This window comes from Ylistrum balloti, unplaced genomic scaffold, assembly GCF_031769215.1.
Source record: "Ylistrum balloti isolate Yb309-2 unplaced genomic scaffold, AGI_CSIRO_Ybal_v1 Utg370028, whole genome shotgun sequence".
Classification (NCBI taxonomy): Eukaryota; Metazoa; Mollusca; class Bivalvia; order Pectinida; family Pectinidae; genus Ylistrum; species Ylistrum balloti.
In genome coordinates, this window is record NW_026782092.1 from 987,031 (window position 1) to 1,011,737 (window position 24,707).

The 24,707-nt window shown below is 32.1% G+C and overlaps 1 protein-coding gene across 1 annotated transcript; it reads right to left on the reverse strand.

The window, feature by feature from the left end:
* Positions 1 to 3,538: 3,538 nt before the first annotated feature.
* LOC132548821 (two pore channel protein 1-like) lies at positions 3,539 to 24,459 on the reverse strand. Its single transcript, XM_060212714.1, has 26 exons — positions 24,388 to 24,459; positions 22,470 to 22,795; positions 19,965 to 20,078; positions 17,399 to 17,529; positions 16,939 to 17,027; positions 16,380 to 16,414; positions 16,019 to 16,077; positions 15,572 to 15,671; positions 14,606 to 14,722; positions 14,236 to 14,299; positions 13,466 to 13,575; positions 12,962 to 13,028; positions 12,556 to 12,600; positions 12,236 to 12,292; positions 11,687 to 11,752; positions 11,218 to 11,290; positions 10,796 to 10,900; positions 10,093 to 10,164; positions 9,305 to 9,394; positions 8,601 to 8,698; positions 8,229 to 8,275; positions 7,437 to 7,505; positions 6,783 to 6,873; positions 5,476 to 5,597; positions 4,904 to 4,981; positions 3,539 to 4,248 (listed from the first exon to the last, which is right to left on the reverse strand). Exons 1-26 carry the CDS (start codon positions 24,452 to 24,454, stop codon positions 4,054 to 4,056), a joined length of 2,487 nt encoding a protein of 828 aa, XP_060068697.1. The 5' UTR covers positions 24,455 to 24,459; the 3' UTR covers positions 3,539 to 4,053.
* Positions 24,460 to 24,707: the final 248 nt, after the last annotated feature.

Here is a 24,707-nt window from a genome sequence, read left to right on the forward strand (position 1 = left end):
ATCAAACATTTCCAGCTTCATGTCGCACAAATAAATAAGATACATCTCTCTGACGACTGTAAAACATAATTTATATCAAGTGTCTTTATCCTATTCGATAACGTCAGATGTTTTCGACATCAGTTGATAGGCATAAATACATGTAAGATGTATTGTATCACAGAACTTAATATGAAATCTTCAATCAAACCTGTTATTACTAGTATCATAAAAGAATATAGTTTCAACACCAATAATTATGTTTATATATCTTTCTTCTTAATTTCTATGAAGATGTTTTCCAACATGATCACAAACTTAAAACCTCACTGGCAATTTACGATGTTGTTTACTTTAACAAGTAATTGTGACAGTAGCTCTAGGCTAATCTACATCTATTTGGGAATTTCCGTCAAATTCTGAATCCTAAGTCATGGCAACATTTACTGCAAAAGTATAATCCAAGCGGTCTTGACATACAAAAACAACAAAATATTTTTATGTGCTATTGGTCATATAAATTCAACATGGTAATAAGGCATTTTATATAAAAATTTAGCAATGAAGCTCATCCATAACAGATAAATATATATTAATCAACCATGAAAGCATGTAGGTCCATGTCTGATATAAACGTCTCATTTCCTCAACATACATACTGTTAACTGTAACACAGTCTACTCACCAATATTGAAAAACAGTGACAGTTCATTATCATACTAGATAAAAAAGCGATATCCCAGTGGGATCTTGGCACCCATCATTTGAGGATCTGTTTTCAGTTCTTGAAGATTTATTTTTTTTTTGTTGCAGGTGTTGTAAATGTTCATGAACTGGTCTTCATTGAATGTACTCAATGATGGCACAAGATATTTTTATTAAGCACCTATTAGCAAATATCATTTGAAAAAGATCCCAAAGTATTATTAGATAGCAGTCAGTTACAGGTGGATAATGGACATGGTCTTGAATCAATATGATAGAATATCGAAGAAAATATGCTTGTGTGAAATAAGCGTTGCATATACCAGGTATGCATGATATTCAAACTGAAGGTGGTTATTGACTCATAGCTGTAGGGCCATCTTGAATTCGAATCAGTCCAAAAAACGTACAATGCACAACTAGGGACCAAGGGGAACCTGCATATGAAATTTGAGAAAGATCCATCTAGTACTTTACTAGAAATAGCTGTAACAAGATTGTTCACGGACCGACGGACCACGGACGCAGGGCGATTTGAATAGCCCACCATCTGATGATGGTGGGCTAAAAAACACAAAGGGTATTTATTAGTTGTGCTACCAATCAAGGATACTTAAAAAAATTGGAGATACTGATATACATGATTTGATATAATAGATAGGAAACAGAGACACCTACATCATGTAAAAATATTATTCCATGTTACTCTCACATATATTAAGCATATTGCATGAATTTACATGTGCATACTGTATACATTGTATTACATGAATACTTTTCTATAATAACAGGCTAATGTATTTCTGATTAAAAAAAAAACTACTTGATTCAATGCACATACCCTATTCTATGCACTAAAACTAAAAATTATTAAAACAAGAAAATTCACAGAATTATGGTTCCCCACCAACACACTGCCTCACCAAGGCAAACCCATACACCAAGTATGAAGGTCAAGTGACTACCTTGGAAGTAATGCAAAAGAAAGAGCCCGGATAAACTTAATCATTGATGTAGGTCAAAGGTCAAAATGTATGTCAGAGTGACCTTCTATGGTGAACCTATACCTAAAGTATGAAGTTCCTGTGACAATTAGTGTCGGTGATATAGAGCTCAAAAAAGATAGTGAAAGGATGGATGAAAGGACAATGGCAAACTTATAGTTCCCACTTGATATACTAAAACCACAAAGCTTAGTGAGGACAAATAGAAACATCAAAATATAAAATAGTTTGTGAAAAAAACGGAATGAGTTTTACTCCTGTTTTGAACCATTCATAATTGTCCACAGTATTTGTAAATTATTTTGAACTTACTGCATCTCATACAAGACTTCAAAACATAGCATACAAAATGAAAATATCTTTTTTTACACAGATCAACAATTGAAACATAAGCACCATTTTGCCATAAAAACATGTCAGTACTTCACACAAACCCATGTAGTTGAACACCATTTATCAGACAAATCCAAGACACTGTATAAGTTAATATTCAATTATTGTTTTACTTCAAATACACAGTCAAAATGACAGAGGCAGTCCAATATCTTACCACAGACTACCTGCTATAATTTTTAATGACGATAGCAAATACAAATACAATGAAGCAGAACACAAACTAAAATATCTCCAATAACCCACTCCTGGAAAAAACAAAACACCTATAGGCTGTTCATGAAAACCTAAAATATGTATAAGGTATTGCACTATCAAATTATAGTCAACTTCAATGTTTAGATCACCCTGTAGTATTTCGCTGCATGATCATATAAGACTAGCTTTGTGGAGTCTATAATGAATACTAGACAGTTCCTTGTGAAAAAAGTCCACGTGCGTAAAACATTCTACTGATTTTATATGGCAAGTACTGACATCGAAAATATTGAACCAAATATGAATTAAATTATCTTAAAATAAGAATACAATATTGAGATAACAAAGAGATTAAATAATGGAATGTTAATAGTACATAGTGTCAACAAAGAAAGATCAACAATCATTGCACTGAAGGTATAACAAACAACAATGTGTCTACATCTGCATATCATACCTACAGCAAATGTCATTTAACAATTATCATTTATTTATCAAACAGTGACAAATGGATGTTATTGTTAGCATGACTAGTAAAACTTTCAAATGAATTCCAAATATATTATATATATAGGGTCCTAACCTATTGTTCTTCAATCAACCGTTGATCAATTTCTTCTGTGTGAGCCTAGTTAAGTATTTTGTTCCTCAACCAACAGGTATCTTATACTGATAAGCATGCACTACAACAATGGCTTCCATGATGATCACAATGCTAATTTGAAGAGGAATATGCCCCCACTGAAATGTACACATGTGCAACAAAAGTTAATACATTTTTACCACATCATACATAGACTAAATTACCTGCCTTAATTACTTTATTGTCTCTGCTACACTACATTTGTTGAAACTAAGACAGGTCAGGGCCACCATCTTGGTCAAAATTTTGACCAAATCAACGCTGATTGATCAATTCAGTTTACGAATCAATGATCTGGGTGGAGTCTCATTATTCCCTCTTGTATATGATGACAACATGTGATTAATAAAGTATTCGTAATAAGTAGGAAGCATTTGCCATGGAAAATGTATTAAAAGTGTTTTTGAAAACAATTTATTCCAAATCTAAGTATAATCTACATGTATAAATACCCCATTCAAAGCAGAAAGAAAATATTGATATTAATCTACTTTTCAAATTATTACTAGCAACATCCTTTGAGAAATGAATATTTCATGTCTAAAATCTCTACAATTGATTTCAGCAAAACAGTAATTTCAAACATTTAAAAGATCTTTGATTTTTTCATGGATCATTGGCAAGTAGCTAAAGCATAACTTGAAAATAAATTTGATTTAAAAATACAACTTAATTGATATATTTTAATTATAACAGTTTTATGTGCAATTTAACGATAATTCATGATTTAACGAAATTCAACAACATAGTCAACGTGGCCCTGAGGAATACCTTATTATCATACCTACTGTTCATATATGGTGTACAGTTGAACTGAATTTAAACCATTCAATTCAAAGTTCTTGACCTCAGAATGTCCACTGATATGGATTTTTCTTCCCTTTTCAATTTGCATTAACATGCAGTTCAGGTAAACAAGATGCCCTCCCATATTGGGGAGAACACCTGGCACCTTCCACAATATACAAACAGCCTAGTAAAGAGGTCTCTTTGCGTAGAGTTAATGATATATCTACACGGAGATATCCCATCCCCTTCATCATGATATCATCTGTGAGGAGTGAGCCTGCCTCCTCTCATGACTAATGAGACAGAATAAGATATTCTCCCCCTACCTGTCAAAAGAACATTTCAACAGGGAGATGAGGTGCCTGCACCCCCTGGGCCCCACTGACTGACATGGCTGTAAGTTGAGTTGGTTCGTTCTCCACTGCCTCTATGGACCAAAGCGTCCTGGAGATGAGCATTAGCCCGCTGCCTTACCCTCATCTGCCCTAGACTCTCTATGGTCTCATCTCGTTCAGCCTGGTCCTCTTCTATCCATCCCTTCAAATGAATCAGGTGAAAAATACATATACTTCAATGCTCTTTTGAATTTTTTATACACTCCTTTAGAATAGGCCAGTCAGTTAAATCATAATTTCTGGCATGAAAGCAAGTGTCTACAGGAAATAATTTCTTCTATCACTAAAGGAGAATTAAAATATATTTGTGTCATCCCAAGGATTAAATGAAATCTCATAAACTATAACTATACAAAATAATATTTTAAAAGTGTCATTAATTTGAAAAATATTCTAGCTTACCATTACAAATAATGTGCACTTCATAATTAATTGTATATTCTCTTAAAATATATACACTGTTCTCAATTTTGACAACTTGACAATACTGTAAAGTTAAATATTTTTTGTGGAGAACAAATTCTGTGCTATTTTATGAAAATTCTTTTTCACAGCTACCTTATGAAAGACAATGTAGTTTGCAGTATTAGAAAAAAACCAATTGTGGACATCCAAAAATGTGGATTTCGAGTACTCTCAAAATCAATGAAAATAAAGCCACCACAAAAATAGATTATTTTACAGCAATTATAATCTCTCCTAATCAGAAAATATTTCCGATCAGATTTTGCACCAGTAAAACATATCACACTATACTGATAATTAAAACTGGGAATATTTTGATTCCTTGATTTTACCGTGACTTCATCACTGTACATCCGTAGACTGAAGTCATCCTTCCTGCGAAATCTTTCTCCCCGAAATGTGAAAGGAGTCTGAAAGCACACACAATTCTATTTTAAAAAATTCCTAAAATCATGCAATTCTAGCTTTGCTCATTTTCTCAATAACAATGTACATACGTAAGGAGAAATAACAAGACATCACTAAAATGACTCGAAAACATCACAGAGGACAGGATCAATGTATTGGATGTTTATCACTAAACCTGTGTTATCTCAAGCAAACTACAGATTAAGGTACGTAGAAGACACAAACAGAATGATCACTTTCCTTACTTTTCCATATTTCTGAGACTTTCAAAAGCTAAATTGTAAAAAAATTCTATTTAAATTTTTTAATAATGTTATGTCGCACTGGACAAATAATAGAAAATCTTAAATAACTATGTTCTTATAATTTTCTTTTATGTTATATATACAATTGCCAATAATTTTTTAGCTACTGCCATGTAACATACAACATTTCATTTAAGAAAGCAAATTCTTCAACTATTTCAGCAAAACAAGTAGCTAATATAGTTACAGACCCTTATCTCTGGGTATTGCTGCTGTACATGTATGTGATGTCCAGTGAAGACAAGACGACGATCACAACACATCAGCTCTTCTTCCTCTGTCAAAGAAACCTCCTCAACGTGCTTTGAATGAGCTGAAATGATCATTAATGCAGAGTTTATTTCACTGAACAAACAGTCAAAGTCTCATGTTTTTTTATTCCAGTGAGCAGACAAGGTATTAGTCTCATGTCTTATTTCAGTGAGAAGACAAGTACATAGTCTGGTGTTTTATTTCAGTTATTAGACAAGGTCAAAGTCTTATGTCTTATTTCAGTTAGTAGAAAAGTACATAGTCTGGTGTCTTATTTCAGTGAGCAGACAAGGTCAAAGTCTCATGTCTTATTTCAGTGAACAGACAGTCAAAGTCTCATGTCTTATTTCAGTTAGAAGACAAGGTCAAAGTCTCATGTCTTATTTCAGTTAGTAGACAAGAACATAGTCTGGTGTCTTATTTCACTTAGAAGACAAGGTCAAAGTCTCATGTCTTATTTCAGTGAGAAGACAAGTACATAGTCTGGTGTTTTATTTCAGTTATTAGACAAGGTCAAAGTCTTATGTCTTATTTCAGTTAGTAGACAAGTACATAGTCTGGTGTCTTATTTCAGTGAGCAGACAAGGTCAAAGTCTCATGTCTTATTTCAGTGAACAGACAGTCAAAGTCTCATGTCTTATTTCAGTTAGTAGACAAGGTCAAAGTCTCATGTCTTATTTCAGTGAGAAGACAAGTACATAGTCTGGTGTTTTATTTCAGTTATTAGACAAGGTCAAGGTCTTATGTCTTATTTCAGTTAGTAGACAAGTACATAGTCTGGTGTCTTATTTCAGTGAGCAGACAAGGTCAAAGTCTCATGTCTTATTTCAGTGAACAGACAGTCAAAGTCTCATGTCTTATTTCAGTTAGTAGACAAGGTCAAAGTCTCATGTCTTATTTCAGTTAGTAGACAAGTACATAGTCTGGTGTCTTATTTCAGTTAGTAGACTAGGTCAAAGTCTCATGTCTTATTTCAGTTAGTAGACAAGGTCAAAGTCTCATGTCTTATTTCAGTTAGTAGACAAGGTCATAGCCTTGTAATAAGATACTAGATACAAAGTGTGAATTAAACTTATTAGCATCAAACAGTTATTTCAGTCTTCTAGGACTTATCAGTAGTGCTAAGACTCTACATTGTGAAAATATTGGAGGAATCTGAGGAAAATCCAACGAAAAGTCAACAAAACTTGGACTACTGATGGCTGGCAAACAGTGCGGTAAAGGTTACAAATGTGCTGTCACTCACCATCAATATCTTCCAGTTTGAGTGCTCGTCTATACTGGATCCGAAACAGGAAGAGCTCCAAGATGAAGGCCAGTACAATATTCATCACCACCTGGTATTAAATATACTTAACAATGATATCTACCCATATAAATAACAGACTCGTGGAAGTATACCCATATGGAAGAGATATGTGAGTCAGGATTTTGAATACCCAGTTAATCAGTAATTCATCTCAAGACACTTTTATGTTTTCATTTTCTTTTAATCTAATTTAGATTAATTGTAAAAGTGATGCTTAATTCAAATGACAAATTCATCATATCAAAATGAAATTCTAATTAAAAACAAAAATGTCAAACTTTATAGACAGATCCCTTCATTAATATGTTTTGTTTAACTCGAGTATACGTGGGTAATACAACGTATATCTATTTCACTGCTGACTTTAAGTCATCAAATCAGAAACTATAAGCTTGCTTGTTCACTGTACCTGTCATATGTCATATATGAATTATGGTTGTGGTTATTTTTACTCTCAAATCTAATGTTGTAACATTTTAAACAAGCTATTTCAATTAATGATGCTAGTGCAAAAAACATGAGTGCCAACTACAAAATAAAGGAAAACAGCCAGGAGAAGTAATTCAGATTTTGTTCCGCTTTAGTACCTACCATCATTACTATATAAAACAACATAAAGAATGTCCTTGATAGATCTCCAACATGGTGAGCATATCCTTCCTACAACAGACAAAAGTTAATGTCTATTTCTTACTCCATTTAAAAAAAACACCCTCATCAAATGAAAAAGATACAGAGGAAAATGAATGCCTGCACTCCCATGCAAACAACTATACAATGCAATGTCTGAAAATTTAACCTTGACCTTTCATCTTTAAAGATGACTGACAATCTGAGAAATTTATCATTGAATAAGCCCTATGTAAGCTGATGAGTGAGAAAATTTTATCATCAAATAAGTCCTAATGTTAGCACATATTCCCTGACTAAAAGTTAAGACTGGGCTTATTACACAACAAAAATTTTAGTATTAATAAATAATGCAGAACAAATAGATTAGACATGGAAGGGACAAGTTTATTGTCAGATAAATATTGTATCATTTAGAAATATTATTTATAAACAAGACACACTAATTCCTAATTAGAAATGACTTTAAGACAAAAAATTCACCAGCTCCAGAAACGAATAAGACAGACATCACTTTATTATATATCCTCATAAAATGGTTGGGGCTTGAAAATACAGAACTAATGGTACATATCATATAACCAATTGAAAGTACATGTACAAAATTATCATCATTGGATGAGAAATAGATTCTGTAACTTCTAGAGATAGTCTGTAGTACTTACCATGATTATGAACCAGTTGTTTACAACTGTTAATTCAAATAAAGAGAAATAGATTCTGTAACTTCTAGAGATAGTCTGTAGTACTTACCATAATTATGAACCAGTTGTTTACAACTGTTAACTCAAATAAAGTAACTGAAAATAAACACAGTAATGATGTTAAAACAAACAGTTGTTGAAATCATAATCAATGTGAATGAAAATGTTTAATGTTTTATTTTTAAAATTATTAAAATTTGATTCTGTAAAACGTGAAATGTTTGTGCATATCTTTTTGTGGTACAAATCTGAAACCTGAAATCTTACAATCTTCTGCACATTTTATTTTGTGAGTTTGTGCTACCAACGTTTTTACACAACAACACCTCATGCTATACAATAACAGTGGCATTATATGTAAGTAACTAAGTATAACAACTCCAGTTAATTAATTCAATATATAACACAATGATATACTTACCACCAGAAACCAGAATGTTCTCAAAATTATTGAGATAATAGTAGCCCTCGAAAAATGAGTCATTGCTGTACTTGTAAAAATCTTCCACACTGGTGTTCCTGAAATGTGTGAACATGTACCAGCTTAGGTATTACACCAAAAAATATATATCACAATACTAAAGTTGGTAAAACTCTCTTAAATTATGAATAACTGGTATCATAAGCAGCAGAAATCATGGACAAAAAGATCTTTACGTATACCTTACAATTTTCTAAAAAGTCCGAGGGTAGAGCCGCGTAGATTAGAGAATCAAGGCCGACTCAAAAATATCAATCACAACAAACTGGGGACAATTATTATTAATAAGCTTGTATGGCTATGTATAAAGTTAACACAATGATAGAATTAAAACACACAACAGATCTACAATTGAGTGTGTTTCATTTACAGAACACAAGCTCCTCAGAATGGAACACACAACAGATTAAATTGTCCTTGACACTGAACTTAACCATAGATTACGTGTTGATTCAGGATAAACTGCATGTCAGGTGAAAAGTAAATATTACAAAGCAACAAATGTTAGTATGAAAATCGGTTTTCATTATCTGTTTAAATTTGTGGTGAATAACTTTCGTAACTTTTCTTCACATGCAAAAAGAAGTTGCTTTACAGTATTAAACCATTTTATCAAATACGTGATTGTTAAATTTGATACGTACTTGCAGCAGTTCCTCAGATCGACATGGAGGAAGACTTCCATACCAATGATACTGAAGAAATAGTAAACCAAAACTATCACCCCAGCCAAACTGAAACAAAGGAATTGTAAACCATGATGCCAATAAGGCTGAACGTTACATCACAGAAATAGGTTCCACAATGCTGCTGACAAGACTTCTAATATAAAGGCTGTATGAGAAGACAGACCAAGTGGGTCTATCGCTCATTTGTTCTGACGGCTTTAAAAGAGAAGACTTCGATGGTGATGAAGCTGTTAAAAGATTTTTTCACTGTGACCTTGATAGTTAATAGCCCTTTATCACAACATGCCACTGGTCCAAATGTCATGACCCAGGCCCTCTGATTATTGAAGATCTTTTAATATCATTTGACCCCTGGGACCTTGAAAGTAGATCAAGGCCATTCATTTAAACAATCCTGTTCGAACTTTTTCCCAGCATGTAATTGGCTAACCAGCACCACAAAGCCTCTTGATTATCGAGAAGTTGTTGAAAGATTTCAATACACTTCACTCCTGTGACTTCCTGGTTAATGAAAAATCGCTCAAAGTTTGACAATATACAGAGGGACAGATGCTGCTGCTTGGATTGGCCAGGTGAACAAAAATAGATTCCACTGAACTGAATATCTTCCATTAACAAAGATATATCTGCATTATTCTTAATGGCGTTGTCCTAAGTCACTTTACTATAAAAATTGACAACAAACATCACCAAGATATTGAAAAAGGTTGATAATATGTTATTATCGATTATCTTACACTTACCTTAGCAATCGGTTTAATAGAACAAAGAATGTTCCTAACACATCTCTATATCTTTTTTTGATCTTGAAAAGTCTGAAAATAAATAAAAAAGAATTGTTCATCAATACCAACACCAAGTTTCTTTCAAATGTCAAAGAACTGAACACTAAGTTTAAGTTTAAAAATGCATATTATTTTGTATTTCAATTATACATAATATAAACATTTAAAAGGAAGACTGCTTATAAGCAAAGGTGAGAGACAGTTCTTTTTTCAGATCCTTGAAGGGTTTGTTCACATAACTCAGAAAAATTCCCATTTGACAGCTTTTCAGGTTTAAAATGTGAAAAACAATATCCAAGGGCAGCAGCCATTTTGTTACACATTTTAAATTCATTATTAGTGGATTATGTATCTCACAAATTCATAATAAGCACAATATTATATACTTCTGTTCAGTAAAATTACCAAAGAATTCCTTTCTTAATTCTTTTATAAGCTAATCCCTTGAATTTGACTATAGTGTCATGTTTGTGCCTTGGCATATTGCAGGATAAACAAAGAAACATAGATATCGGCATGAAAATGTATAGGACATTCAAAACATTCATCACAGGAGAATTTTGTGATATTTTTGTATTTTAAACAGTTTTCAGGATCATACATGTAATTCTGAATAACCAGTATTCTAGATAACTCGAGATAGTACTATTGAGAAACCTACCGCAACAGACGGAATGGACGTAAGACGGTAAAAAAGTAAAAAGTTCCGGCAAAGAATTCATCCATTACACCAATCACACAGGTAAAGGTTACAATAAAGTCAAACCTGTAACAGCAAGGGAGATAACTAGAAGGAAACATAAAACCACAAGTTCAAAGTTCCTCAATGATGAAACAAAAACATATAGAATTTACAATGAGTAAGATTTCACATTGTAGTTACACAAGTAATTTCACAAGTAATTAAGTTAGAGACCTTATCAGACTTAACAGTTGGAGTATAAATATTTTGTTTGCCTTTTAGTTCATTCTTCCAATAATCTCTAAAAAAAAAAGAAAATTATATGGATCATGTAGAAGTTAAGTTTTAACCAAGGCTTTTGTTGACACTACGAGCCACCTGTGTGTATAAAATGTACGTACGCATCCCAGCCGGTGGTGAAGTACTCCTTGGGACCTTTACCCAAGATCTTCAACATTGCTTCCACAGTGTACACTGAAAATAATTCAAACAATAGTGTTTGCCTTGTATCATTTGTTTGCATTACTGTTTGATTGAGTTATAGATGACGTCAAATGTCAGCTATGATCCTTTAACTTTGAACAATGACTTCTTTAATGTGATAAGATGTTGAACTTAATGTGTTTAAATGGGGTTAGAATGAACCAAATCTGTCAAGAGCTTTTCTGTATAGGACATAAATTCTGAATAGGATGTGATACGATGGAACATGGAAGGGGGATGAAGAGAGGGACAACATTCACCAACATTTCATACTCAAACCTTAAAGCTCATTTACAGTCGCAGTCACTGAGACAATCCATGCAACAGAGGATTATCCTTATTGTCGAAACTATGACCAATGTTTGATGAAAATAAGTTAATACTTACAGCATACAAATATGAATGAAGCCCAAGACGCCTGGAACTCATAATTACGAATGTCTACTCTGTTGACTGAAACAAAGATTGAAACACGCAATCAACAACATGAAGGAAACAGATCAATTGTATTGGCCCGAAAAACAAAATTAACAGAAATAAATCTGAAAAAAAAATGAAGAATGATGACAGCAACACTTCATAATTACAGATATCTGTTTTTGACCCCCCACCTCCCCACAAGCAAAAACAAAAAAAAAAACACAAAAAAGGTAAATTTATAAGGGGTCAGATTAATTAGATAATATGGATGCCATTTTTGATGACGAAAAAAAAGGAAAATTAACACCTCATTTGATTTACTGATTTACTACAAAGATAAACTTTATGTAAAGATTATATCTTATAATTCAAGCATTAAAAAAAACCTGAACATGTATAGAATATTAACGGTACTTTGAGTAAACTTTGCAAGAGAATTCAGAATGCAAGAAAGTTACTTTCATCTTTATCACAGATTTAACATGTCAGTAAAGAGATACCGTGAACTATACATACCCGACCATTGTATAGTTTCTATAAGAATCCATATAAAGTTGGCAGCAATCACCAAATCTAGTAACAGAAATGTATGTTGTCATCATGACACAGCTTAGAGTATTATTTCATAGCAGGATAGGCGATAGTAAAAAACACAAGTATTATAACTATGCGCTAAATAACTGTGCTTATAAACATTTTGGAATAGTTACAAACAATGAATAGGATATATATCTATTTTGGGCACTTTTACAAAATTATGTAATTATGTAACATAGAATATTTTAAAAATGAAATACTCCAGAATATTTAATACTTATAAGCCAAGCTGTACTTACATACAAAGCCTTCAAACCATTTCCAATTGATGAACCAGTGCAATTCTGAGAAGATAAACATGGATTTCTTAAAGAAAAATAATTAAATCTGAATGTGTTGAAGGAAAAAACGTATCACACCTGGCAAGCAACATTAAGTAGAAAGTTGAATTTTTTAGTGTGTGTTATTGGATGTTTAAAGGTGAATGAATGAATTAAGTTTAACGACAGATTAATTTTCTTTAATTCCCCTTGGTGTTAGCCAAGGCTTTCTAGTATTGGTCCTACTGTTTCTGTGAAAATCTCAATTAAAATTAAATTCTTGTAACTTCAAAAGCCATAAATGATCAATGAAACTGCTTTTATATATATATATACAGAAACATTCAGTGTCTGATTCGCCAGTAGTACATGGGGCTATACTTACTTGAGAACAGTTTGTTCCACGGAGGACGGAATTTAGAGGACCATATCTGGGTTTGTTCACCTGTTGGCTGAAAAATACAGGATGGTGCGGATCAATTTGATGATAATTTTCTGATTTTCTGAATCATCATTATTATGATTTTCAGTGAATAAAAGATAATCAATTATGATAAGGTAAAGATTTGACATTAAAAACACGAGAGACAGATGTGATATACACCTACAAACTTAAACCTCTTTACAGACTTGTTCTCTTGCACATATGATAAATGTTTTCACAAGGTTACTGACCCACTTTCATTTTCCATTCAATATACATTACATATAGTCAAGTAACATCATACTCTCCTATCAAAGAAACCATTACAAATATATCAATCAAGGTATGTTGGGATATTTTGTATTACACATGGATATATGACTAGCTTATCAACAATACATCAGTTTTAAGAAAGTTTATAAACTTTGAAATTCTTAAATCATGTGACTAGCAAGTAATACCTACCGACCACTGGAGACTGACAGTATCGTAAATATTGTAAAACTCATCGAGGCTGAGGGTACCTGTCATGGATGTGTTGATGATTTTAAAGGTTAAGTAAATCTCTCGTCGTGCTGTAATCAAAAAGACACCAAAAAATGTGATTGATATGTTTTTACAATATCATGATCTTTATTTTTCAAAACAAGAAAAAATATTACATTTTTATATCAATGATATTAAACCTTAAAAAACCTTGACCTTTAACCCCACCATCTGAACTTTGGAACTTCATCTTAGTGTCTTATACATGTGATAACATTTGTTGAACATCAATCAGATTTCAACTACAAATTAAGACCCCAAAGGCCAGGACATATCTAAACTATGACCTTCACCTTTTGATCAGTCTGTGCCAGTGACTTTAATTTGGTATCATAATCTTCTTTCTCTCTTTTTTGTGGTCATTCTAGTTCCACAATATTTGACACAGTATGTAAGAGAAGCTGTTAATTTTTAACTCCAGAATCTTGACCTTTTAATTATTGTTTCTTTTCACAAGCTTTGCAATAAGCCATCCACAGAAGTCACACACACAGGTCAAACGTCATGGTTCAGTGAGTTAGTCTATCGGTACTTCTTCATTCTCCTTTTTATATATGACTGTTAAATCACTTAAGGTCACTTTTTGTCCCAAAATTACAAGCAATTCATTCAGTAAAGTCAGCTTAATATCATATACGATTATTATAGATATTATTTTCTATACAGAAACAGGTAAGGAATCAACTCACTTTTCTTTGGTCTAAAATACTTCATCATCCCAGCAAAGTGTTTAAGTTGTATATGGTTGCTATGCTGTTAATAAATAAATATTTAATTTGAAACAAAACGATAAAAGCTTAAGTACAGGAAGAAAGAACTGAATGTCATCATTTACACAAATTTAATTTTAGGTTTTATTAATTATTACATTTGTTTTTCTCTTAATTTGAATGGTTTGATCAAGAATTTAAAATTAAAAAATTAAAAACAAAATAATGTCTCCTAACACAAATGACTGAACAGTTTGAATTACTGACAGTCAGTATTACCAAAGAAATGCAGCATGTCCGTACACTTGACAAATAAATCTGCTGTAACTGATCAATCAATACCACTTACCCGCTTTGTGACAAGTAGTCTAAATGCATGTCGACATCCAACACGTTTATGGAAAAATAACTTTTTAAGTTTAGATTTCTCCAGATTAGAAAATGTATCATAAACAACAGCTAGGAGCTGAAAAAGAAGGAAATAAACAGTTCATACATCTCAATACCTCCTGAATTATTTCAGAAATAAATTCCTGTACATTCAGCTGCTAAGGAAGCTCATTTTGTGAAAAATTTTATAAGGCATTTACCATGTAAAATATATATAATGTTCAGTCATGGAGCAATTAAGGTTTAAGAGTAATACAAATAATCAAGAATCAAGAAATAGTGAAAACAAACTTTAACTGTCACAATCTAAGATGGCCACCTAATGGCTATTTCATTTAAATTTACAGTCTTAAAATTAAATTGCCACAAGCAGCGACAAAGATGAGTATATGTATTACATTTAAGAAATATCCCTCTGGCAAGTCTTAATAGATAGTGAATATCCAGTACTTCTAATGAAATAGAGACAATAATCTTCAACTGTGAAAATCTAAGATGGCTGCCTGTCAACCATTTTGTTTAAATGATCAGATTCAAAATTCATTACAATAGGGACAACAATGGACCAGGAGGAACAAACACATCTAAATTGAGAAATATTCCTGGAGTACTTCTCAAGAAATGGTGATAAAATTATCAACTATCAATAACCAAGATGGCTGCCTCTCAGCCACTTAGTTGCACTGCATGCTCAGATTAAAAAAAGAATGGGCTTAATGAAGGACAGAGAAAAACTTAAATATGAAGAAATATCCTTCCAGTGCTTCTCAACAAAATGGCTACGACAAGGATTTGTATACAAATAGTGAACTAAAAATAGAATGAATGAACCACAGATTCATGGAAATTTGAACAGTCCATGATGATGGTGGACTTAACATCAGTCGATGTATGATAATTAATTTTGCTAGATCACAATGCTTACAAGATTCATGAGGAAATAAAGTTCCAGAGCAAGGTAGATGATGAAAAAAATGGCGTAGCCATGGTTATGGGCATAGGCTGGCATCATCACATCAGGATAACTGTGTGAAAAAACCATTGTTAATTTCAAATTTCTGAATGTAAAAATAATTGTAAATCTACTAAGTCATTAAAAAATTCCTGATTAATTGTTCTCAAAAGAATAAAACTTGTCAAATATCTAATAAACACAGTATTTGTCATATCTAATGCAGCAGTAAAGAAATACAGAGATTTGTTATGTGCATCAAAAATTATGTAAATAAAAAATGTCTGAATTGTTCTGAAAATTTATCTGCAATTGTAAGACAGATAACATATATCATGCAACATTACATGAAATCAACTGACAAATGTTTCTGATCAAATTGAATTAATAAAATGAAGTCAATGTTTCTTGCTGGCTTACTTTGCTGTTGTCAGGAGCACAAACAAACTGATGAAGCTGTCCTGTATCGTTGTGAAATACTAAAAAAACAAATAAACAAACATGCACCATCTAGTTTTAGTGCTGATTCCATATTAAAATCTTTAAAAATCTTTGCAAGACATTTAAAATTTTCAAGCAAATCTTGCATTCCATTAGTATTCTAAATATCCACATTTGAAAATTTCATTTTTTTTTTCATCCCTATTTTAACAAGGCATAATATTATTATGATTGTTTCCATTAACCTGCAAAAATTAAGAAAAAATGGACATTTGTTATTTGGAACAGAGCTTAAGAGACCTCTAATTATAATTAAATGCACACTGAACCATGTACTTACTGTATCTTGAGGTATCTGAGAGAACAGGTAAAATCCTATAAAAGATCAACATAATTAAACATTTTTAAAATATAGACTTAATGCAAATATTATGAAAAACAAGGAGCTGCAAAGTATGGCAATATCCCCTTATGCTGTTGGAATGACCTTCCAAACAGACATATATTTTAATGCAGCGTCTTTCAATTTTGATACGTAAGTTGTAGTTCAGAGAAAGGGTGCAAATGGTAGATTTAAAAGCTCTGTTTCTATGACAAATGAGAAAACACCTAAAATAAAATCATGTAATCAACAAAGGGTACAATGATGGCACTTGTCTGATATGGATGTAAAGTTTTGTAGAAATCAGTCGATCAGTTCTATAGTTGTAGCCTAGAAAAACCCTTTGGATGGAGCCCAATTTATCATCCACTGCAGAAAATTCTTCACAGGGATAAGGAAGGAATCCCTTATAGCTAGTCTGTCTTTTATGTTTACTATGACAACTGTTTAAAAAATGATTCTCTCACTTTCACAATAAACAACACATCAATATATTTGCTGCATATACAATACTCACCTAATATAGAAAATATAAGCATAAAGAATAGAAGTAAAATGATCATATCAACGATTGGAGGAAGGGACTGCAGAATCTGACGACATATTCTGAAAATTAAAAGAAAAGTTTTCAGTATTACACTATCTGTTAAAAGAAATTACATCAGCTTATATCATATTTCCCATTTTACATTAAAATATCTTTAATATACAACATGATAGACAATTTATCATATTCAACAACGTAACAGATGCTTCATCATTATTTATGAAAAACGTGTATATCCATATTTAGATTTTACAGGTAATGGTAGGTAGCAGTATGTTAATTTACGAATTCTTGCTTTTATTCCATCTACTTATTCGCCAACAAAAATTCTGAAAAAGTTTATAAATTTTATTTTGATAAAAAGAATCGACAACATCTTATACCCATCAAATATTGAATCAGATTGTTACCCTAATGATTGGATCATTACCTGCGCACATTGCGACAGTAATACGTGTCTATAATAAAGAGTGGACGGAGAGCACGAGTTACCCTGAAGTGGTTTGTCTGTCTAACCATCACGACTATGGTCTCAATAAACATTATGGACAGTGTCACAGTCTGAAACAAACATTTACAGGATTATAATACAGAAAATTTGGACAGTGTCACAGTCTGAAACAAACATTTACAGGATTATAATACAGAAAATTTGGACAGTGTCACAGTCTGAAACAAACATTTACAGGATTATAATACAGAAAATTTGGACAGTGTCACAGTCTGAAACAAACATTTACAGGATTATAATACAGAAAATTTGGACAGTGTCAATGACTGAAACAAACATTTACAGGATTATAATACAGAAAATTTGGACAGTGTCACAGTCTGAAACAAACATTTACAGGATTATAATACAGAAAATTTGGACAGTGTCACAGTCTGAAACAAACATTTACAGGATTATAATACAGAAAATTTGGACAGTGTCACAGTCTGAAACAAACATTTACAGGATTTTACAGAAAATTATAATACAGAAAATTTGGACAGTGTCACAGTCTGAAACAAACATTTACAGGATTATAATACAGAAAATTTGGACAGTGTCACAGTCTGAAACAAACATTTACAGGATTATAATACAGAAAATTTGGACAGTGTCACAGTCTGAAACAAACATTTACAGGATTATAATACAGAAAATTTGGACAGTGTCACAGTCTGAAACAAACATTTACAGGATTATAATACAGAAAATTTGGACAGTGTCACAGTCTGAAACAAACATTTACAGGATTATAATACAGAAAATTTGGACAGTGTCACAGTCTGAAACAAACATTTACAGGATTATAATACAGAAAATTTTTGTCTGAAACAAACATTTACAGGACAGTGTCACAGTCTGAAACAAACATTTACAGGATTATAATACAGAAAATTTGGACAGTGTCACAGTCTGAAACAAACATTTACAGGATTATAATACAGAAAATTTGGACAGTGTCACAGTCTGAAACAAACATTTACAGGATTATAATACAGAAAATTTTGACAGTGCAATGTCTGAAACATATACTACAAGATTAATTTAATACAGAAAATAATCACAAAACTTGGAATATGTGACATGATTTCATTGTAACAAATACCAGCATAACATTAAAGTACTGGTAATCACAACTAATTTGTTTTGAAAACTACAATCATCTATACAGAATGTATCTGAAAAATGATACATAATCTGCTTATCATGATTCATAAAATTTATAACATTTGGGATTTTATTATATGAACTGTATATGGGAAATAAGATCACAGATCATAAGTCCTCATCTTGTCGTTTGCATACTGTATATCTGGTTTTATTTGCCGGGCATTTGATTTGCTATGTTCAAGGTCATTATAGATGGTGTAAAATGAAATGCCAACAAACTATTTTATAGTGAAACAAAAGTTTAGGAAGTATATGCTATTATATACTATTGTTATTCATAAACATAGATACCTGCGAATAGACATATTTGAAATTTCATCTCCGTGAAGTTGCCTAAAATGTGACAACTTTTACAATAGTCTGCGAAATTAAGTAACTATACAGTATCATCTATTTATAAAGTTTCAGTATAATTTAGTGAAACAACAACTCAGAATTACAATTATTTATCCTGATTTACTTTGCTTAAGTACCCCTGCTCATCAAAATCCCTAAAAGTCACCATTTGATAATATATGCATGTTTATGACATCAATCTAGCTTCTTATAGAGATGTCTGTCGAGTGTTGATTTCACCATTTACAGATTAATACATAATTATAGAGATGTTGAACATACTTTGAACATGAATATTCCCTACAGTGATTAACTTCCCTTAGTTACATGAGTGCATATATATATATATATATAGTTCATGAAACACTGAAACTAAAACAGGGCAATGATTTACATTCAAATTACAATATTTTCAGCAAAACTTACATACCTAATAACAATTTGTCACCAGAAACACTGAAAGCAGTTTTGCTATATTGATCAGTTCACACGTTCTCAACATTTATTGATTTCTTTCCAATGCAAAACAAATAATATACCTATTTATTTTACAACAATTGCAAAGCAAATTTTTCCAACTTAAATAAATCACTCTTGTTGGCTCTGATGGAAGCGCGCGAGGGGTCTTAGTGTGGGAGGAAACAGGAGTACCTGAGGAAAACCAACATGGTTGGGCAGGTGACCCATACCTTTTCACATCCATTCCGGGAATTGAACCCTGGATGGCCTGGTGAAAGGCGAGTTGTTACCACTATGCCACCCGACCACCCGAAAACAAATTTAAGCAGACTTCAGAAATAACCTGTCAGAGTTAAAATGGAGGACACTCCCGATCCCCACAAAAATGAGTTGTGAATGATGGGAGCATGGGAGATTAAGATATGATGGAAATATCAAAAAAAAAAATACAAAAAAGATACAATGAAGGTGCATTAACAGAATATGAATGACTTGGTAGAAAGACAATAAAGATAACAAATGAACAGCAGTATATTACCTTGATCACAGTGCGAATATGTCTGAAGAAGACTTTCCAGCCCAGCCACTTCATGCGGATACCAAGTTCCAAGGCAATGATGAGGAGACCAAACAATTCAAGGGCACCATGTACCTACAGTTAAGAACAACCAGGCATAACACACCAGGAACTAACAAACATCACATACTACACATCAATAATTTTCAGAGGTCTTTTGCTACCAAGATGATATTTATAAACTGGAATATAAGCATGTAAGAAACACAATATTACATGTATGATGACATGGAACAAAACATATCCATGTTTAAACAAATAACCAAATTACAAATGTTTTGTACATGTATCAATTTCAACATTTGAAAAAAGAACAAGTACAAAAAGTAGTTTAAGAATACATAAGAAACAATTACAGAATTGTACAAAAAAATTGGGTCTGAAGTAGATCACTATATTAGGTAATTCTTCAAAAGGATAGTGTACATATGCCAGCACTGGTTCAGTGTTTAATAACTCATGACATGAAAGCTTCATATTTTTGTCAAAAAGATTCAACGTAAATGGTGTCAGACTGCTACACAGAACACCACAATCAGGAACACTTTCATTCTAAATTATCATTTTTATCAGTTTTTCCCTGTTAGAGTATTCATACTTTTTACAAGAGCTCTTTAAAATTAATCAATTATGAATTAAAGTGGCTTGATATCGTACGCAAAATACCAAAACAAATAATGCATTAACATTCCAGGCAAAGTTAATATTGAAATGACATTCCTCTCTATGATTGAAGTTGTAGTTTATAGTGATTTTTACCATGTTTTACAGCTGTGTATAAGGTCATTTCTCCCAGGCTCCTAAAAAGTGCCTTTAATTTAATTATTTAACAACAAAAAATAAAATAACATGCCAATAAGTCACAATGTTTTTCCAAGTTGATAAGACTTAAATAAAATTTTAGAAATGTCTTAAGTATCAATTATGTATAGTTATTCACTAAGTTGTGTCCTCTTTCAAATTTATAGATTACATTAAACTTATACTGTAAAATTATGGTGTTCAATTTTGGTAAATTTAAATAATAAAAAAAATATTGTTGGACACTTGATATTGTGGATAAATATATAGTCAATCTACTTGTACAAGTTTGTGGATTTAGGGTACATGTTATCAATGAAAATAAATCCCCTACAAAAAGGTAAGATTTTACAGTATCCAAATAACTTTTAATAACATGTTTGTTTTGAAATATGCCCTAGAATATATATATTAAATCTGACTTGAAGTCCGGAATGAACTTATTACAGGCAATGCAATAATATTTTTGGTAGTTTGAACAGCAGTAAATATGGGTTGGCTTTTTACCAGGCCAACTGATGAACGATAAATATAATGTATGTATATCTATTATGCTATCATCCTTAACCTATACAATCGTAATGTGTAAATACTGGATAACCAATTATTATTCTGATGTCACATTACAGTGTTATCATATACTACATACACTCATCAAATATCGTGTTGACACAAACATTATCAGTCAATACTTAATGTACCTTGATAAGAGAGATATGAGAAAAAAAAGGTGCATTGGTGAATACATGTTTATAAAGTGCATTGAGACCTCTCAAGTACATAGATACAGTGTGTATAAAAATGTGAATTAGTTATTGATCTTCAAGTACTCTTTATCCTGATGTACTGACATACTAGCACAATTTCCCTACAACTATATACCACTCACATAAGTGTTGGATATTTTAACAAATTCTTATAACCTCAACATATATAATTCACAATTAGCAAATGGTATGGTTCACACACTGTGAACAAGACTGATAATTTACTTATTTTATTTATCTAATAGGTTCTACATCCACTACTTCAGCCTTTAGGACTTTCAGTGGATGAGAACATAGGAAAATGAGTAGAGAGGATCAGTATATAGTATAAAGTGATGGGAGAGAGTGGGATACAGAAATGAAAAAGAGATGCTTCCTCTGCCCTATACTATGATTAATGATGTCATCATAATGAGATAACCACATGACCTTATCATGATCAGGTATTGAATAAAATTGTTTACAATACAAATAAAAAAGAGAAGGAAATAAAAAACTGATATCCTAAATCAATCTGTTTATTTATATATCAGGTTTTACATCAATTATTACAGCCTTTGTGCCTTTCAGTGTACAAGTTTCAATAAATGAAAACATCTCTTTATTCATAACAAACAAAAGACCAATGGAACAAACAAAGTTATGAAAGCAATCAATTTACAATTATCAAAAATCAATTGTTATTTCTTTCAAGCCAATGAATACTATCTACATTAGGATGATACCAAAATTAAATATATATATGAAGTACCAGGATTTTTACCAGTTTTGACAGCTGTATAATTACCATGTATCCAAAATTATGACAAACTGTTGTTTTGAAAAAGGACTCTGAATCCTCAGTGACCAAGAACACATAATGTAAAAATGTAAATGTGAAATAAAAAAAAATACATACTCCCACAGGCAAGGTGAGAAATGGCACAGCTGGGCGCTCACACGCTGCCATAAACAGCACCAACAACGATGCGAACAAATCCAAGGCATAAAACCAGTGGTTATGTGCAATCTCATAAGCAGGTAGGGCATCATGGCTTCTTGGATGGGTAGTGTATTTATCATTGTTTTCTCCTTCCTGTAAAAATATTGCTGCTTCATGGTAGTTCAGTTCCCATATCTTTTTTGTGTTGTTCCACACCTCCCCGTTAATGGATGTGGAGGGGAGGTCATAACCCATGTTACCAGGTTCATTATATATGTCGTTAACTTCCTCTCCATCATCATCTGTGAAAAGAAATATTATTTATAGCTTTTACACTGACCATTAACTTAGTCTTTGTTTTGACTTTTATCTTTTGCAATCTGTGAAAACTTTTAAGATATATATATAAATATACAAAAACAAATGAAAACAAAAATGAAACAAAATAAAATGCAGATTTCATAAATGCATATTAATTACGAAAGACATTTTTCACTATATGCCATCTTTAAGTAAAAAGTCTCACAACATTACATGAATGTGAAAAGTTAAACTGCACATACACAAGTCATGTCTACAGAATTTGTTCTATAATCACTATATACAAAACATCAGATATACTTATGTAGGGCTTCAACATCTTAATAACTTTAGTTTTTCTTTGAATACATTCTGTGATTCATTATGTCTAATTAATACACTTCCCCAGATCTAGAATTAATAGAAGAAGCTTGAAACTAAACTGTCATTGCCAATTCTGTAAATTACTGTAACATGTCGGCATATCTAGCCATGAACCTGCATAGCATTAATTTGTAATAAGATATTAAATCTGCTGGGCTCTCGATCTGCCAGATTTGGGGCCGATATTCAGCCCCATTCCCAATGCAAAATGGTATCTTTTTTTCCCAATTCAGACCCCAAGTTTTCCCAATTCTAAGGAAAACGCTGCTATTTTTCCCAATTTGAAGGGCCCCGGGCCCCAGTCCCAAAATGGGGTGTGAGAGCCCTGATCTGTCTCTAGTATTATCAACATTATTTGAATGTCACTTCATCAATTTCATTATATCTTGATACACTCACATCAATATAATGTATGAATATAAAACATGGTTCAGGGCTGTTGACATCCTTGTAAACTACATAGGCCATAATGAATCTTCTGGCACAACTTAATGGTGTATATCCATGGTAACTTCGTGGTTGATTGCATCTTTTCATTTTCATCATATCAGAAACATGGTATACAATGAATGTTTAATGATCAATACTTCACAGTCATCAGACACATTGGCAATCATTTCCTAAAGACTTGTTACAGGAAAAGTACAAATAATTCCTTGGAACATACCTTTCAGGTGATTAAGATGAAATATGTGATACAATGTACATATCATGTAAATCCTTAATCGATTGACAATTACTTCCAATAATGTAAAAATAATTTCATTCTGACGTGGTTATACATTCTCTTAATAAATGCTGTTGAAACAGCGTTGTTAGCTAGAATACAGTCAGAAAGATGTATTCAATGATGAAATTTATCTAATTTCAATTTCATCAATTTAGATATAACATATAATTGAGGTGTCCTTCCAAATAAACACCAAAATTATTTAATGCCGTGTGCTACATATACTTATTCATTTTAAAGAAGAATTTGCATGATAGTGTATACTATTACAGTTAAATCATAGTGTACTAATCATTTCGCAGGAAACGTGTGGACTGCTCGGCCGAAGTTATCACCTGTTCCAAATGTAAACACCCGATCGTGACTAGCATACTGGGTACATCTACATATTTTTTCAGATTTAAACAATGTCAGAATAAAATATCATGTCAGTCGTATATAAGATGACGTGGATTTAATATAACTCTAATGGACGTCTACCTTCGTCTCTGTGAATGTTGTCATCTGTTCCTAGATTCAAGAGTTGATCCTGCGAAGTACCCGCCATATTGCTTTCCACCCATCGATTCGGATATCCTTTGATATTTTCATGTAAAATGTGATCAAGTTAGATGAGTCTCGATAGGACAGTTTGACCTCAGATTCTGGGTTAGGTCATTACAGGAGATTTGGTCCATAACTACAGACATATTAATACGCCTCAACTTTCTGCGATTATTGACTAATTCAATTCAATTATATATATATTATCTTTATATTAATACTCTTTCTCTATTTCACCTTGTCAATAAAAGATGAAT

Coding starts and splice junctions, on each gene's coding strand:
- LOC132548821 (XM_060212714.1), bottom strand. CDS start 24,454: ATGGCGGGTACTTCGCAGGATCAACTCTTGAATCTAGGAACAGATGAC. Junction 20,079..22,469: donor TTCTCACCTTGCCTGTGGGA/GTATGTATTTTT, acceptor TCTTAACTGTAG/GTACATGGTGCCCTTGAATT. Junction 10,165..10,795: donor CGTCCATTCCGTCTGTTGCG/GTAGGTTTCTCA, acceptor ATTTATTTTCAG/ACTTTTCAAGATCAAAAAAA.